Source organism: Sparus aurata, chromosome 5, assembly GCF_900880675.1.
Source record: "Sparus aurata chromosome 5, fSpaAur1.1, whole genome shotgun sequence".
Lineage (NCBI taxonomy): Eukaryota > Metazoa > Chordata > Actinopteri > Spariformes > Sparidae > Sparus > Sparus aurata.
The window spans coordinates 28,918,859-28,937,441 of record NC_044191.1 but is presented as its reverse complement, the minus strand read 5'-3'; the positions used below and the strand labels follow the sequence as shown (position 1 = coordinate 28,937,441).

General features: G+C 42.2%; 1 protein-coding gene across 3 annotated transcripts in view; it reads left to right on the top strand.

The window, feature by feature from the left end:
• grid2 (glutamate receptor, ionotropic, delta 2) overlaps positions 1-18,583 on the top strand; it is a 494,495-nt gene that overhangs the window by 283,032 nt on the left and 192,880 nt on the right. For all 3 annotated transcript variants that reach the window (XM_030416162.1, XM_030416164.1, XM_030416165.1), the window contains exon 4: positions 12,246-12,451. In XM_030416162.1, the coding sequence (XP_030272022.1) occupies positions 12,246-12,451 (206 nt within the window). The remainder of the gene's footprint in view (positions 1-12,245; positions 12,452-18,583) is intronic.

Sequence of the window (18,583 nt, the reverse complement as noted above, 5' to 3'; positions counted from 1 at the left end):
CAGATCAGGAGTCAGTGTAGTAAATACCAGAAATAAATCAACTCTGAGCAACTCATGGGGAAATAATCCGTAAATTAAATGCTAGAATAGAGTTGGGCAGATGAAATGTGCTGATATACTCCTACTCTGTGTGTATGTGATACTGTTGGCTAGCTTTTTACAGCAAGAACAGCAATCATTAGACTGTTACACGAATGATAAGAGTCCACTACGATGATAAATGCACTAAGAAATTTGGTTAAAAAAGAACGTTTTTCATGCCATACTGGAGCAGGATCCGACAGCATATCTTCCTAATTACTGCTTGGATCTATGCCGCTTGATTGCGAGCTGTTGATCTGAACATTTATCTGAAGGATTTAGCTGGCTTAGGCCCTTTTTTTTCCATACACTGAAATCTGAAGCAACAGATGCGGTTCGTGGCTGTACTCTGCGAGCCGTGAAGTTCTGTGCTTCTTTGAAAAAGCCTCCGTTTCACACCCTTAAAATCAACTTCATTAAAGTTGCATGCAAATTACCAACAAATATATTCATGCCTGTTCAGAGAAAAGGCTTTTACTCTAACCTTTGCATAACCCCTCACCAAGACCTGAAAAAAAAAGCAGGAATGCCAAGTTTTTTGTCCAACAGCCTTCTGTCAACTACTTTAAATCCCCCAAATGTATATAGCTCCCACAAAATATCTACTCAATAGACCCCAGTCACACACACACACACACACACACACACACACACACACATATGCGTATGCGTTGCGTTGCGCGACCGCAAAACACACTCATGTTCGTACCCCATTTAAATCCCTCCATCCCCTCTGTGCTCTTGTGACCACTGATTCGGCGCGTGGATCCTCTGGGTTTTGGCAGTGCTGTTCTCTCAGCCACAGAAGGCCCTTTAAAGATATCACCACTGTTCCCTAATGGCCTAACCCCCTGTTCAAGGAGAGAAGGGAGAAAGTAAGAGTGCACCAGAGAGAGAAAGACAGAGAGGGAGCAAGACAGCGAGCTAGAGAGAGAGAGAGGGAGAGTGAGACAGAGATGGCCTTTTAAGATGATAGCGGTGTTCCCAAAAGGGCTCGCCTCCGTACGAGGGGAGTTCTTTAGAGAACAGACAGCAGAGTGTGTCCCCTTAAACGAAGCTACGGTGCAACTGTCCCAATCCCTATTTTCAGCTCTACTGGTGCGTTCGGGACACTGAGAACACATGTTTTCTCTCTATTATCTCCCGCCCTCTCGCGCCATCTTCCTTTTCTTTCTACCTTTCTTTTTTTTCCGACTCCCACTCACTCTCTTCGGTGTCTGTCAGTGTTAACGTCGCAAAGCCTGATATTTATTAAAGAAATGTGAGTGACAAGTGCATGTTACCTGCTGAGTCACCTTGTCCATAATCCCGGCAGAGCTACGGCACCGGTCTCGTAGGGCAAATGTGGGGAGTACCACTTAGTGGTAATAACACTGTTGACATTAAGATGATTTGTTTTGTTTTGCTTTCAGCCAATGACAAGAGGGGCCCGAGGCACAACAGTAAAAGGTTACAGCCGAACAAAAGAGACCATTTTAAATGTGCGATGCTTGTTAGGTTGCCGGTCTTTTTTATAAGCTGCAAACAACAAAAGTGATAATATTTTGGAGAATATTTTTTGTGTTTAAAATAAGTCTAAAACCGATAAAAAGGTCCTTAAATATTATCAGTAGAAAACATTTTGCGATGAATTAAAGTAAAGTAAATTAAAGTGTATGAGGGGCAGCCATGGGTCTCTAGATTGGCAGTTTGGAACATAAATCAGTTAAATGCATCAACACAGGATGCAGCTATTCGCCTCACATAGACAACATTTGTAGTGGTCAATAGGGCAGCTGTCTATAATGTCAGCTTAGCCCTTCATGCCCATGTGTATAGCCTTTTGATGGACTGTGTAGTTATAAATATTTTAGCAGATGTTTAAAAATGTGTTATGAAATCAATACAGTAAACTGGTCCTCCACCCAAGAGGATGCCATTTAAAATCAGCCCCTGTTTGTAAAAGGGCAGTCCATTGTTGAAATGTCCCCAAGGGGACTGCAGATGGAAATTAGCTCTAAGCTAACTCTGGTAAAATGCATCAAGTGGCAACATTTACATTGAATATTGATCATGTCAAGTCGGCGAAAGAAGTGTTCGGGTTATGACCCATATCTATGGCCATTAAATATCGTTATGCTGCCGTGCATAGTTCTGCCTAATGAAGCATGTTAATGGCTTTTAAACAAAGTTTCATACCTTAAACCTTCCTCCGTCTTATCTTTAAAATTCCTCCTTACGACAATTTGCTCATTAGTGATAATAGGCCAGATGGGAACAATGGAAAACTCATTTTGTTCCTACCTTTCATCACACGGTGAAAAGCATGAAAATGTCAACCACTGATCTGATGGGTTCACACAAAGAAGACGAGTGTGTGCCGGATTGTGTCTGCGGATGCTACAGGAACACCTCACCTCGTCGTATCTGCCCCCTTTGTAGCAGTGGAGAAAATAAGAAATAAAAATCTTGACAGGGCAGATAGACGAGAGCTGTTTAATGAGCAGAGAAAAGGCTAATAATACAAGGTAGAGAAGAACAAAAAAGAGAGAGAAAGATAGAGAAAGGATGCAACAATGCTAATGGATAGAAGAGAAAGTAATCAAATAGGAGACACATGTCAAATGTGAACTGTGTTCTAGATTGATCACACGAAGACTTCTAGATTGTCAGCACAGACGGCGAATGTGGAGGTCCTTGATGGAAAATACTTCTGCGATATTTATTTTCAAAAAGGTTCAAGTTGCTCCTTTTACTCTCATCTTATTGAATAAATACAAATATAGGAGCGGTAGAAGTGAAATGATGTATCAGACACTTTTCGCTAATAACATATCCAATATTTAGAAACGTAGAAAACACAGTTAAGACCATAAAACAATGCTCTCTGGTTGCCAAGTACAGACCCATTGTGTCGTATGTCAATATTTTGTGAGGGCACGGCTGAAAGCCATAATGACACATGGCACAGAGGACTGTGCATGGGGAAACAGAGAGCAGGATAATGAGCCAAATCTCCACAAAGCCATGAGCCTTTTACACGGACGTTTGTGCAGAGTTTACCTAGAAGTGACGAGTTACCTTGTTTGAACCATATCTGGATTGCAGGAGACAGAATTGAGTAAGGGAGCAAAAAAAAACGAGCGGAGAGGAGAGCAGGAAGGAGCTGACAAGCATGAAGTTGTTTATAGTGGCAAGGGGGGAGAGAACAAGGAGTGATGACAGATGGATGCATAGATGGATAGCTCTTTTTAACAGTAGTGAGGCCCACAGCTGCCGCCAGGAGGGGGGGGGGGGGGGGGGGGGGAGAGAGAGCTGGTGGGAGGGGGGAGAGAGGAGGTGAAAAATACATAAAAGCCATGCCAAGAGAGACGCAGGAAAAGCCGATGATGAAGGAACATTCAGAGGCGTGGAGGCAACCAGGTACACTCATGAGCCAAACACCAAAGACCGACAAGCGTTATACAGGGAGGTCATGTCTTACTTTGCCTCCTCCAGGGTGAAATCGTTTGGAGAGCGAGAAAGGAAAAGGAGATAAAAGTGAACCTGAATATATACGGGAAGAAAACAGTAAAGCAGAGTGGGGATGGGGACAGAGATCTGAGGGCATAGCAGATCTGGTAGGGCAGAGTGAAAGGCAGTCAGGCCGGCAGATAAACAACAACAACAACAAAAAAAAAACTAAGAAGAGGGTGTGAAAGCTTTTGCATAAGGGTTTTACCCCAGAGTTAAGTTCACATCCCTGGTGGACACTGGAGGTGTAATGTCTTTTGCTGAGAGCTGAGAAAGAGGCAAACCAAAGCAAAGCACAGACAAAGATGAGGATCTAACAGCGTTATGAATATGAAGGTGAGGCAGACTACTTCCATGGGACAAAATCTAAGAAGGAACATGTTTATAGCCATGTAGGTGAAGTGTGTTATTTGGTAATCCAGTCCCCCATAAAGCACTTAACTTTCAGAAGTCGTGCTGAACTGAAGGGCATTTTATCCTCACTCTTGTTGTTTTAACCCTGGAAGCATTGCAGAATTTTAACCCTGGAAGCATTGCAGAATTGGAACATCTACTTCTCTGCTCCACTGTTTTGTTTTTTTTAAGTTGTTTTGCAAATAGTTTTTGTGTTTTACAAACTCTTGATATTGAATACACATTTGCAGGTCATTTATAACCGATCAAGTAACACGTACTTCACAGTTTTCATTACTGTAGCAATATGCTTGCTTGTTTTAGCTCCTACCTGTATTTCCTGGATAGTGTATATTAGCAGAAAGAAGAAAAAAGGAACAGGAACTTGGTCTTTTTCCATCACAGGGACCAGGATTTAAAGTGTTTTTGAAATGTATTACCAGTCAAAGGCCTGTGTACAACCCGCTGCCGGTCTTCATTCAACTGCAGTGGACATGCTGACAACGGGTTGAAGGACACAACTTGGTTCCTTGAAAAGGGGTTTCTGGGACTAAAAGTTAAAGGGTACTTTCTTTGGCGCCAACAATGGAGCCAGAATACAACACAACCACATCTAGCGGTTGCTGAGCGTAATGTGCTCGGGTCTACAACACTTTGGTCCAGTTGAGTGCTGATAATCATCAAGTAGCCTGTGCAGTTTAGAAAATGTCAAAGAAGCTCAAGGCATAAGAAGGTCAAGATCATAATTGGCAACAAAAGTAGGAAGGACCGGTGGAAGAGGGGAGCTGAGGGAAGTGGAGAAAATGGTAGACACTTAAGGTATGTGAAAGTCAGGGAAGTGGATGGGGGAGGGGGGATTAAAAGCTGGAGAAAAATTGGGGAGATGGGGAAGGTGATGAACACCTAAAAGGTGCTGAGCCTTTTATAGAGTGTTGGTTTTTTACAAGTGTTGGTTAAGCTCTCTGTGGGGATTCTGGGAACGCGAAGCCCGGGGCTTTTAGAAAACAGAGTGAAAGATAGGAAGAGAAGAAGGGAAATAAAGCAAACGAGTCGTGGACGAAGATAGGCACTTAGATCTAAAGGAACGGAGGATTTATAGAGCAATAAGCAGTCAGGAAGACGACCGATGCTTCGGGGCCTAAGGCATTTGATTTTTCTATATGGAGGTAAACTTCCCAAGTATAGGTTCAGATCCCTCAGATGGCTGCAACTTCAGCTGATGATTTAATTCTCCTGGCCTAAGCTCACACAGATCTACTTTCCATTTAAGGCTCAATCTATATTTTAAGAACCGCTGCCTTTGAGCCATACAACAGTGAAACGCCTGGGGCAGGGATACGGATAGCCAGAGGTGAAGGCTGAGGGGAAAGGCAAAATAAAGACATAAAGATATTGGTCTAACAGCAGCAAAGATGGGTGGAGGGGGTAAATAAAAAACTAAGTAAATAGTAAATTCAATTTTGTAAAATACAGAATACTTTGTATGGAGACTGTTTGTTATATCTGGAGTTTGCTCTTTTGGCCACTGTGAGAGTAAAACTGTAGATAGACTGTGGCTGGAAATAATACTCCGGGCCAATATTTCTAACATCGCTGTAACAAAACCTTACACCTGTGGGGAAAAGAATATATTGACATAAAACACCTCAATGTGCCGCCATCCACTAAAATTGAATTTTTACCCTGCTACCCGTTCTGGCCTCGACCCAATTTGTCATGTAAAACAACACCACGGCATTAAATGGATAAAAAAGTGATGCAAGGTCACACCCGCCCTCCCCTCCTCCTCCCCCTCCTCCTCCTCCTCCTCCAGCTTGCCTTGCCACTTGAGCAAAAACTAATTTGTGTCAGCATAGATTCCATGGCAGCAAGAAAAAAAAAAAAAAAAAAAAACATATAACGATATGGACAACGGGCAATCTAGCTTCACTCCCTGCTGTCGAGCGAGCACCAATCATTGGGAAAAGCCTGCGCTCTGGTAGCTCCATCAAGCTGTTACTGCGGTATGGGTGGATGAATGGAAGGACGGTGCCATGAACAGTCACTACCAGTTATGCTTAGCTATCTAACAATCTAAAAAAAGTAACAAGCCCAGACTTTCTATGCCTCCGGCAGGGAGAGTGCAGTTGAGATAGAGCGAGGGGGGAGCACAGGAAGGAGAAAGGCCCAACATTGTGAAGTCAAATGCAGTGTGAAAGTGTCCAATCCTAAAGTTTGGTATTTTCTTTATTATTTGAAGGTGAGGCAGATTTGTAAGTCAAACAGGCAGGGGGGGGGGGAGTGAGGGAAGGAGAACAGGGAGGCTCTGACAGACGACCAGGGAGTTACATAGGCTGAATCTCATTTGCGGATGTTTGATGTTTCCCTCGTTCGCCTGCACTCGGGGAAATCTCCTCTAATACCGGATGTGTTAACGCCTCCTTTTGGAAAGGCCATTTCATTTCCTCACAGTGTAGAGTTCATATTAACGTTTTCCCATCCTGTGCTATAAAGGCTTTTCTCGGGGCAGTGCAACAACTGATCTGTTTAGATTTCCTGTAATTGACTTCAAATGGCCTACAAGCATCTGCATCAACTTGACCACTCATAATATTGATAGTATGTTGTTTTCAGTGCATAAGCAAGTCACCTAACTGACTAAATTGCTTAAATACTTTACTTTTGTTAAGTTGTAAAGGACAAATCAGGTAATTTGCATTTGAGAAATACTCCTCTGATCTGCAGCCCCTACTACTGCATATTAAGTTATGTTTAAGTCAACCCCTTAGCTAAGGTAAGGGAAACACCAGTGTCATTGTCAGTGTCAGTGCTCATGTTACGGGGATACGCGTTCAGAGTTTAAAAGAAACAAGTGCTGGTTGTAAGTAGGGTGTGAACGCCGGTCTCCAGTGTTGAAGTGACGGTCATTACACATGACACAGAGTCCGCTTCATAGAGTGGAATAACAGGTTGGACTTTACACACTCTCAAAATGTGATTCAGCTCGAGAAAACCGCGAGCAAACAGAGGGAAACTGGGGGAGGTTTCAGATGAAAAGCCAAGGGAAGAGAGGGGGATGAGGGGAGAGCAAGCAGGGGAGAGAAGGACTTGTGGTTTCTGAACACAGACAAAGTACCACTGAGCTGCTCGGCACATGCAGGTGAAATCCCTGCGTGCTGCTGGCTGCTACACTACATTAACTCGAGCTTTCACTCTGAGCCAGGGACTCGGAGGATGGATGGGACAGGGGCTGAAATTGGGTAAGGGGACACGCAAAGAGAAGCACAATACAAAACTCGGGCTTGTTTTATGAGAAATTATGGAAACCATTCCAGTCGATGCAGTTTCCTGTACAAAATGCCACTTCGGTTCAATACAGAAGGCAGTTATCAACAGTGGCATGTTGTGAGTTGGGACCTCCAAATGTGGAAATTGTAATTCGCATGCGAATAAAAGCCTTCCATATAAACGTATTTAAAAATTATGAAAATGCTAATTTCTTATCTGGAAGTTTGCATACATGTGGAGAAAAAAGCCAATGTTGAAAAATACATTTTGTGTGAACATTTTCATGTATATGTGAAAGTAGTCAATCAGTTTTGAAAATGTCCAATTCACCGGGGCCTTCATTTGTTTTTCACATGTTGAACTTTTAAGTCCACATGTGAAAACACTCAATTCACACCTGAAACTGCAACTGTCACAAGTGAAAAGGCAAATACTTCGCCTGCGGCATTTTCGTAAGGGTCAGAGTTACACAGATGTTTGCGAAAAACCACTCTGGCGACAGCGAGGAGCATGGCAACGGAGATACAGTCATCTCTATTAGATGAGGATGAAAAGGCCTGGGACTGAGGGGATGCACAGTGTGTCTTTGCATGGGAGACTTGGGAGGAGTGCTTGAGTAAGATGACAGAGCTCGGGGAGAAAGCTGTTGAGGTGATGGGTGATCATGGTGTTAATGGACCGGTACTGTCTCTCAGAGGAATGTTTCTCAAACAGATGGTTGCCTGGGTTGGCAAGGTCGGCGGCAATTTTACCCGGCTTTCCATCCGCTATGGTGTCCTGAAGCTCCTTCATGGAGAGCAGTCGACAGCCAATGATCCGCTCAGCAGCGGGGAGTACATGCTCGAGCCTTGTCCTTTGAGCGGCAGGAGGCAGGAACTCGACCAAACTTTGATGGGTGGAATGAGGATGCTTTTGACCATTAATGTGTAAAATTGGACCAGGATGCATCCACTTTTGAAAGTCAATGGCATTTTTTAATTTTTTTTTTTTTTTTTGTGGTCATAAGACATTCCTTCGCTGAATATCTCACACATTGTTGCTGACCCCCACGCTCTTGCTCCAATGTGGTTTTATACTTGAGTTTAATTTCTTCCATGCATTATGAGATTTAAATGTCTTCATGGGCTTGTGTGTCTTTGTCTTTAAATGTGTTGCCTTTCTTCACGTGTGAGCTCACTCCGTAATTACAAACCAACAACACATGCTGCAATGTTTAGACATAGTACTTAAGGAGTAACTCAACACCGGGCTGAAAAACAATGTTTTCCTGCTGTCTCTGGCTTACATTTTTAACTGCGCTCAGCCAGCCCGCTCTCATTCCAAGTGCATCAAATACAGCAGCCTGGTCAATAGCCCTAGGCTTCAGAGTCACAGGGCTCCAGTGCAGTATTACGAAAAGCAAGAAAATTTGAGTTGGTTGGTTGGGTTATTCATAAGAAAAACTGCAGAAACTGGAGTTGATATCTGGTTTCTGAGAGTCAAGCATTTAATTTACGTAACAAAAGTCAGTGAACGCACTTCAGTGACTGAAGTGATGCCATGTCACTCTGGTAAGTAGACGTAACTTATGTCAACTTCATAACTTTGGACTAGCTTTAGATATTTCAGCCCGAACAACTATATGTTTTCCTAATATAATATCCGTGTCATGCAGCATGCTTTATTTTAAAAGTTTAACTGGACGTTGGATATTACAGATTGTGTGAACTTGACGTGACGTAAAACGATTAGCCCTTCAGGCCCATAACTAATGCTTGAGGAGTAGGGAGAGTGTCAGTTTGAAGCTCTAGGCCACTGACCAAGCTGCCGAATTTGAAGAGTTGGAACTGAAAATGTCCTGACTCAGCATCACAGACAGACTCGGTTACGTATGTTCAAGTGCCACCGGCAGTGATGTCACGGGGTCATGAAGCACACCTGTACACCCCTCCGTCAAGCTGAGAAGTCAGGAGAACTTAAGCTACTGTTTCATGATTGCTCAGCGCCGATATGCCTCTTAGCATTCGTCACATTATCCTAAACCAATCTAAATATTATGGGTGCGCAAGTTATTCACAAATACATCTGTGTTCAGTGTCGTGAATTTGAATGAGCTGTACAGAGTGAGACAGATGGGGTTTTGTTTTTTAAGCTCCTCACGGAGTGGAGCAAGGAGAATGCATTAGACACACAACTTGTACTATGAGCCGGGGTAGAGAAAGGATTGATGATGGCAAATAAAGCCAGAGAGAGTCAGTCCGACGGCGGGCGGACAGTAAGAGAGAGGACGGCTGACAGGTACAAGGCGACAAAGAGGCCTATAATACAGCCACTAAAAACAGGCGGACTTGACATGAGGCGCAGACAAAGACGAAGTTTATAGACACACGGGCTGATGGGTAGGCGCGTGATTGCGAACACCGGATTGCCATGAATTATTTTGTAATGTAAAACACGAACGGGGAACACGCCTTACATGCATACGAATGTGCAACAAAGCATCGAGCAGCTCGGGTTGCCTACATTATTTAATTTCTTCTTCCTGTGTAGACAAAAGCTTTTTTGATTCCGTTGATTTACAGAGCTTTCTTACAGCAGAGCACATAAATCACACGGCGGGAAAATGTTTATGTAGCTCGGCGCCATTGATTAGAAATGGCAGGGGCCGTTCCATGACAAATATGGGGAGAACGAAGCTTAAATCTGCTTCGACTGGCATAAGTACAGAGTGTGTGTGTGTGTGTGTGTGTGTGTGTGTTTGAACAATCGTAGATCTTTCTGACTGTGGACGCTCTGCTGTTCATTGACGAGGATGGGAAAGTGAATCTGATTTATCTTTTTTCTAGATGAAAGACAGCAGCATGATGAACTAAAGACAGGCATTTGATTATTTTCTGCATCTGCATATTCATCTGCATGTTGACAAACCCATATTACATGTTATCTTAAATTTGTATGAGCCCGTCTGTACGGTATGAAGTGAACGGGGTGCTCAGTGTATCCGTTTTGTTTATGGAGTTAATTCACGTCATGTAGCTCATCAGGAGTCTCGGCAGTAGTGATGATGATTGTGTTGCCGACGATAATATAGTTTAACAGCAATTACAACTACTAAGACGAATAATTATTTCTGCTAATTAATGATAGTAATTAGATTGTAATGCTTTTGTCGCTCCGTGCCCCCCCGACAGATAAGGCCGCTGTTATTTTTGCCATTAAAGATGCCATCTCGATGTCTCTGTTCGCCCAACCAACACATGTACACAGAGCGATTGACATCACACTTAATAGACGAACCAGGACGACTGGCTTGGACAAACTGAAATGAAAGCTAAGAAGACTTAGCAAGACATGCAGACCTGCGGTACAAGTGTGCAAATGTATGCATAAATGTAAAACTCCCTAAGCAGATTGGTTGCCCAGGTGTTGTCCTCTGGATTTCTGCATGTCTCGTGAGTGTCAGCTGTCTGCCTGTGTGCCGGAAAAGAGAGTGTGAAAGTATTTAAAGTTGCGAAAGAAAGAATTCAACTTTCCACCAAACTTTGATTGATTTGCTGTCGCTGAAAGACTGAAAACATTCCTTCCTAATCTGCCCGCCGTGGGAAAAGCCATGACGTGATCTGACACGCACAAAAAAAGTCAGACCTGAAGTCAAAAAATGTCTCCCGCCACACCTCTCGACTCGCATCCCGCTCACTCAAATCAGTGTCATGTTCGGATGTGTGTTTCGTGAATTAATTTCTCTCTGGATCAGAACCGTTGCCATGTGCGTCTCCTCTTAATACGCTGTTAAACCCTCCAAAAATTTGGCATTGATGCAATCACACCGTCTTCCCGGCCCTCTGGCCCTTAACAAGTCTAATCAATCCGGTTAATTGCTCCGCCACGACAGGGGCAATGACGACAGTGTCATCCGTTTTCCATATCAGATACATCATTAGGTAGTTGCTTTACATAACCACACACACATCCTTCGACATCATTAGCAGTGGTCTCAACCAAAGTGCCTTAATTAGCATTACCTTGACCTGCAATGTATCTCATTAGGTATAGGCCGGGCTGTTAAAATCCTGACACCGGCATCCGGGTTTATTTATCATACCAAAAAACCTCTTAATAGCGATAATTACAGTGGTTTGGTTCTCTGATCTCAAACTCTTAACAGTGTCATTAGTTATTTGTTCTCTTAGTGTCCCGGCAGGAGTAAAGAGTGTGTGGCGGTGTCAGCAGGACGGGGCGCTTTTTGTTTAACGTGTCCTTGTTCTTGCAGCACGGTAACTGGCAGATATTCAACACAACAACAAACCGCTTCTCTTATCAGACACACTTGACCTCCACGCCAAATGTCAGCCTCCTAGGGCAAGAACTGGGGCCACGGAAGGCGGGGGGGGGGATCTTTGTGGAGCGATCGGCAGAGAGAAGTTTAGAGCTGCTGGTCGCTTTCATCCCCTTAAATCTGTAAAGCTTACAGAAACCTCAATGTCGGTGCACGTCTTTCGCTAGGGATAGTTCTGTCTATCAGTATCAACAGACCAAAGTGTCAAAATCAATGTAACAGTGAGGCAAAAACATGCCTCTCACTTCCGATGAATCACAGCCCTATACTTTTGTTTTCATTTCTGTGCGTGTGTGTGGGTGTGTGCGTGTGTGAGGGAGAGGGCATGTCTACGTATTGCTTTGGATATTCAAGTTTCTAGAAAGAAGAAGGCATTTAATACCGACATCTGTAGAGTGATGGGTTTAATACAAGGGATACAATGGTAAAGAATCACTGCCAGTAAGATCTCCGGAACTGAGATATTTACCGAACCTATTCGTGCGGAGAGAAAACTAATCAGCTACAGCAGAGGATGTGCTGTAAAGTAATCAGTGATGGTTTGAATATATATCTGCCAAATCCGTATGAGCAGGTGTATCTTTGTCTCTCTGCCCCGTCCTCTATATTGTCTTTTTCACTGTGTAACACTGTCAGTGAAATGCGTGCGTCCCCCCAGAGCCAAACACATTCTCTATCTCTGCCTCTCTTTCTCCAGATATCCGTGGTATTGAGGATTTCCTAGACCGGACCTCCCAGCAGGGAATGGATGTATCCCTTCAGAAGGTGGAATCTAATATCAACATGATGATCACAAGTCTGTTCAGAACAATGCGAGTCGAAGAGCTGCACCGCTACAGGGACACACTACGCAGAGCTGTGCTCTTCATGAGCCCAGCCACTGCTAAGGCTTTTATCACTGAGGTAAGGAGGCCGCTTTCTTTTTTTTTTTTTTTTTTTTTGTCTTTTGCTTTGTAACAATTTCAGTGGGAAACATCAGTTACAGTATCATAAGGGTTTCTCACCATCTGTGAGATACCTTGAACCTCATGATACCCTCACAGCCCTATTTGTCGAGAGGCTAGCATGTCTCGTTGCTCTAAACGCTTTCATACAGACACAGGAAACAGTTGCGCAGGTTAGTACCGCTCCTACTGGACCGGAATCAATCAGAATTGATTTCTTGGACAAACTTCATCCGAGTGAATACATTGGCTCTGCAGCCTATCCGGCAGAAGACATGCTGAAAGAGTGTGCACTGTGTCGAGAGGGAGGCAGACGCCTAACACTAATGCTGGAAACAAATCACATCCAGCAGGTGCACGTCTGGACCAGTGGTCCACTAAATGCTCGGAAGTGTTAAGTCAGCCTGTGCTTGGTTGGCAAACTATAGATTCTAGTACTTCTCGTGCTATTGTTAATCAGTACACTAATATATGTTTGACTAATCACATTTAAAGCAAGATTCAGGCAACTTGTTTTTAATGAACACTGCCAGGTTTACGAAGTTTAACAGTTTGATCTGAGTTTTATGAGCCTGGTGTGCATGTTTCTCTGACTCTGAGCTCTCTTACAACAATAACGCAGTCTATATGTGTTTAAATGCGTGTATTTCCTTACACGTGTCTCAATGACGCCCTTCCCAAACTCACACATGTGCACCGAAACGCATGCATGCACCTCCCCCAACCCCTCCTATTGTGCTCTTTATCTCTGCAGAAGAAGACAATTAGGGGAGTTCCTTTGCTCTTATACATAAATGATATGGAGGTCATGGTTGAAGGCAATAGGCTCTAGCATTAGTTATGAATTCATAATTTGAAGCGGTAGGATGGGGCTTAATCCCATGTGTCATGTTCTCATCTCAGTTTAATTAAAAGTGACCTCGGAAAGAGCAATCACAATCTAATTTGGTTGGAGGCGTGACAGGGAGGGGTGAAAGATGGGGTGTTATTGTGTGTCTGTGAGGACTGTGACAATGTGTCTCAAGGTTTTGCACTCTTACAATGTGCTGCAGACAATTTTAAGCATGCTTTAAGTGATATTTTTAACACTCGAGAGCAGAAACACTCCCACAAATAACTCAGAACAATGACCATTTTGTGTACGAAAGAGTTTAGTTCTAACAGGTTATGTCAACTGGCTACTTACATACCATTAGGAACGCAGCAACATGGATATTCTTTGGCCTGAGTCTTATTGTCTTGGTCTTAATTCATATTAGTTATGTTAGTGATTCAATGGCCAGCTGGGTGCAAATCCACTGGTTTCACAACAAAGTCTGACTGTATGTAAGCTTAAGAGAAAACAGACTTACTTTTCACTTGAGGTATTGCCACTGTAAATGTTTTGTTCTATGAGTTTACAGTCTCAACCAACGGCACTTCAATTCAATTCATTCTTTTTTGTAATTTATGGTACCATGTGTCAGCTCCAGCCGTCCAATGGCGGTAACTTATGGTTCCAAAAAAACAGGATGGCGACACCCATAATGCTTAACTCAAGGCTCAAAAACAATAACCCACAAACCAATGGGTGACATCATGACAGGTTTAAACTAGCTGTAGTCATATCATCTTAAATACATTTGTAAGTGTTCAACCTAATGTGAGGTTATAACAACTTGTTGCATTTGACCACTGTGCATTCAACGTTTTCCATACTTTACTGTGCATTATAATCATACCTGAAAGGTTCAACTGGTGCAACTGCCCTCTCAGCAGCTAACGTGGCTAAATGCTATAATCAAATTAAATAAACAAATTACATAAAATATATATTTCAATCGAGGTATGAATGCTCTACTTTGACAAGTGAAGCCTGTACTCACCACATTTATCAGTCCCACATGTAAAAGCTAATTCATATATATATATATATATATATATATATATATATATATATATATATATATATATATATATATACAGATATATATATATATATATATATATATATATATATATATATATATATATATATATATATATACAGATATATATATATATTTTTAAACCATTGTCAACAATAAAGATGAATGGGGCACTAGTTTTGAATTAAAATAAGACATGTGATAATCCAAAGAAACACCTGGGAAATCTGAGTGAACATATCTGGAAAATAATGATTGAATGCATTCTTATAATCACTCACCCGCTGGTTCTGAGAGATCGGATCTACAATAGGTGTGGAAAATTGCCTCGGCCATTATCCCACATGGAAGTGTCGGCCTCCATTTTAGCGTGTGAGTGGAACCCAAATTACTTTTCAGGAGTTTTTTTCTCTCTCTCTCTCTCTCTCTCTCTCCCTCTCTCTCTCTCTCTCTCTCTCTCTCTCTCCCTCTCTCTCTCCGTCGGGCAGGTTGACAAAGCAGTCATTTAATCTAATTTAGTCGGACATCAAGTGGAGAGGGGTTTCTGAGATGAAGTGTCAGGAGATGGTAAAGATTAGTGGACAAGATTGATGATCGCATATCTCTCTGTCTTCCTGACAAGATGGCAAGGAGGAGTAAAGGGAGAGAGAGGGAGCGGTGCAAGGACTGAGAGACAGACATGTGGAGGCAGAAAGAGATGATTGGGACCTTGTTTTTTTTTTCTCCAGCAGAGTTATTTGTGAGGTCATTTGTCACAGAGAGCACCTCCCATCCAGCTGCATTAGGCCCTGATGTTAGATGTGCACTGGAAGCTGTCCCAAAGCTACAACACTTTGGCAAAGGGGTCGTGGGAGAGGAAGGTAGATGAGATCGTAGGCTGTAGGGAGTGATCAGAGGATGTATGACAATTAGGAGAGTATAAGGGTGGTGCCTAAATCCATCCTTTCCTAACTTTTAGTAAAAAGGCTTTTTGGTAGATTACCCACATGATCAAACATAGACGTGAAAAAGTGTGATCACCAAAGAAGTGATGAGATATAATAATAATAAAAACAATTAAAAAAAGTTTTTTAAAAAAAACAGTGATTCAGTTTCAGAAAGAAATGACAAATCTGACTATTTATACATTTTTGCACTGTCAAACTGTATGTGTTTCCTTTTTGGAACAGTCATTGTGGTCGTCTGTGCAATCAACTTATTATGAAACATATGTACTGTTAGTTGGTGGAAATAATGATTATGATGGGAGGAAAAGAGAAAGTCAGGCGTAAAGTATAAAGAGCCACAAAGTTTGCATTGTGAGGAGGTTAAGTTGGATTTTCAGGCAGAACTTTGTCTAGAAATGTTACAAATGTATCATGTAGCATGCTGCATTCAAGAGTCAGGCTTTAATGGATTAATTGGTTGACTGACTTTTGTTAGTCAATGGTTGCGCAAATCATGTGACCACATATGTAAGACAAGAAATGTACTAAAGAATGGTTTCTAGCCAATCTGTGAAGGCAGATAAAAGTTATCATGGGCATGCCAGCTCATCTATTCCTTCATGTTCCTATACTGTGAGTATCTGTCCTCGCTTTTTCTGTGATTTGTGGCTTTTTTTGTCGCTGTTGTGATGTGAGCCCAGCACGAAATACAGTTCAACATATGCTGGATTCTCAGCAGAATGTCTACCGCCATGCATATCCATGCATTTCACCCATAAGCACACAGATATCCTCTCAGAACCCTCATGCTCATTCAATTTTCTGCATTATTTAACATTTGCTCACTCTGTCGCTTTTTTTTTTTTTTTTTTTTTTCAGTCTAGTACATGGGGGTGAGTGTACCAGCCACAGCCAACAGGGCTTCTTGCTGGTACATACATCTCCCTGTTCCACCTACCTCTTGTAGACAGAAGAGCAAAGAGGGTTTCTTGCCCCTGGGATCATTGTCTTATTAAAAATATTGCTTGTCATAACTAATGAACGGCTTTTTATGGAGTCTTGCAGCTCATAAAAGGACCAGTAACACGATGAATTAAAGAAAATGAAAATCGTTGTGATTATTGCTGTGAGGTTTTTTCTCATTGCTTAAATGTGTCTGAGATGCTTAGCAACTTAAACACAGAGCACAAGAAAAACTGCATAAAATCTTATAACATCGTACATATTTATACTCTTATCATGAATTATGCATGAGAATTACTCGTGGCGGCTATGATCTTGCAGTAAAAGCGATGTATGGTAGAGTAGAAGCAATACCAATAGCTCCAAAATACTGTGGTGGGAACACAGATGTAAGTATTGTTTATTGCAACAAGATTTAAGGGGAGTTTTACCTGCAGTGTCCCAAGGTTGAACTGAAGTGACTGTGATTCTGTAGATGCAAAGCCTTGCCGTAGCCTTTTTCACACGTTTCAATTTGTAAGAAAACAATATTCATTGGTATTTATTGGACGTTGTATCCATCTCTGTTCAGTCAGCGCTTTCTTTCTCCACTCATCATATACTTTCCTGGCAGAAGTAGGACGAAATAATGAGTGAGTGAATATTACAGTATATGAACAGAAGTATTAGTTTTATGGGGGGAAATTGGACAATATTGTCTCGAGTCAGACTTTTCTCAGGCGGAATTAGTCCTCTGTCTCTCTCCGTCACACACACAAACACGAGCACACACACACACACACACACACACACACACACACACACACACACACACACACACACACACAGACTTGCTGTTAGATATGCAAAGAAGTGGAAAATATGAATTTTGCCATTTGATCTCAGGGCGTTAAATTTTAAAAACGTTGCCATTTTGGGACTATTTTCTCTTTAACTGACATTTCCTACTTGAAGGACCATCAAACGGGTTGGAGATGATTCCAGAGATGACAGATGATGCAAATGAAACATGAAGGAAAATATTCTGTATGAGACGTGTTGAATAATGTATTCACTGAATATAGCTGTATCCAGTGCAAAAGTTTTTTTTGGGGGGGCTAAGTAAAGCCTGCTGCCATCACTGTCCACTGTCTGAAAGAACCAGAACACACATCAGTCATAAGGGTTGGTATTGATGTCCGACCAGACACTGAATGATCACACCGTGTATACATCAGCAGAGCTCAGTGACGGCTCTGTATGACCCAGAGAAAATGCGCTCTACATATTGCACAATATGTGAAAACACCAGTATCTACGCATCAATAAATCTCAGATCGCTGGCTTTTTTCCTCGCCTTGGCGCAGTCGCTTGATGAATTGTAATACCAACCTGGCACAGCGCTCTACTTATTTATGTATTTTTGATCATACTTTCAGGTCTCTTTAATTCTTCTTTCGCTGACAGTTCCCCAAACTCAGACATAAAGGCCCTGTGATCTATGATCCTCTTCTCTCATGTCTTGAATTGCCCCGAAGAAAAGGCATTTGGAAGATAAGGGAACTTGGAAGTAATTTTTACTCAGTGGGTGGAATTGTGTTGTTACAGTGACGGTGGGTGGCTCTGATGGGAGCGGGGAGCTTTTGAAAAAGTTGTCGAGTCTTTGTCATAGCTTCAGGATTGTACTTTTTTCTACCCTTTCTTTTTTTTCTATCTCTTTATCTGGCGTGTCTTCCCTTGCTTGTTATTTTTTTAATTGCTCTCATTTCAAATTGCAGCACACCGCCCCACCTACATGCACTAAATAGTTAAGAAGTCGTCAAGTCAAAGTCATAGAAAACCTACTGCAGTATTTGGAACTTTCTGCCAAACCTGTCTGCCTAGACTTTACAATACTTCTCAAAAAAAGTAACACAACCACTCCAAAGTAATTACAAGTTCAAAGTAAGAGCATTAAAGGAACGACTCCCGATGTATGAACATTTAACAGCAGCGCTCGCACAATGTGTTGGCTTTGAAAGACGTCTGACAGTCAAAGGTTTAATACGCGAGTCGAGCAAACTACAAACAGCTGTTAAAGCAATTATACTTGATTATAAATATTAACATGTGAGGCCAAAATAGGCAACACAGTCTAATCGTTCTGTTTTACAATTAACTGCAAACTGTGTGCAGTGCATAGGTGCGAACGATACACAAGAATTTCTCATGTAGAGTTTTCACAGGTGATAAATGTGTTTATTAATAATGACAGGAAGGCAACCAATTGTTACATGCTTTACACGCTTTACACACTGGCTAAGACTCCATGCATCA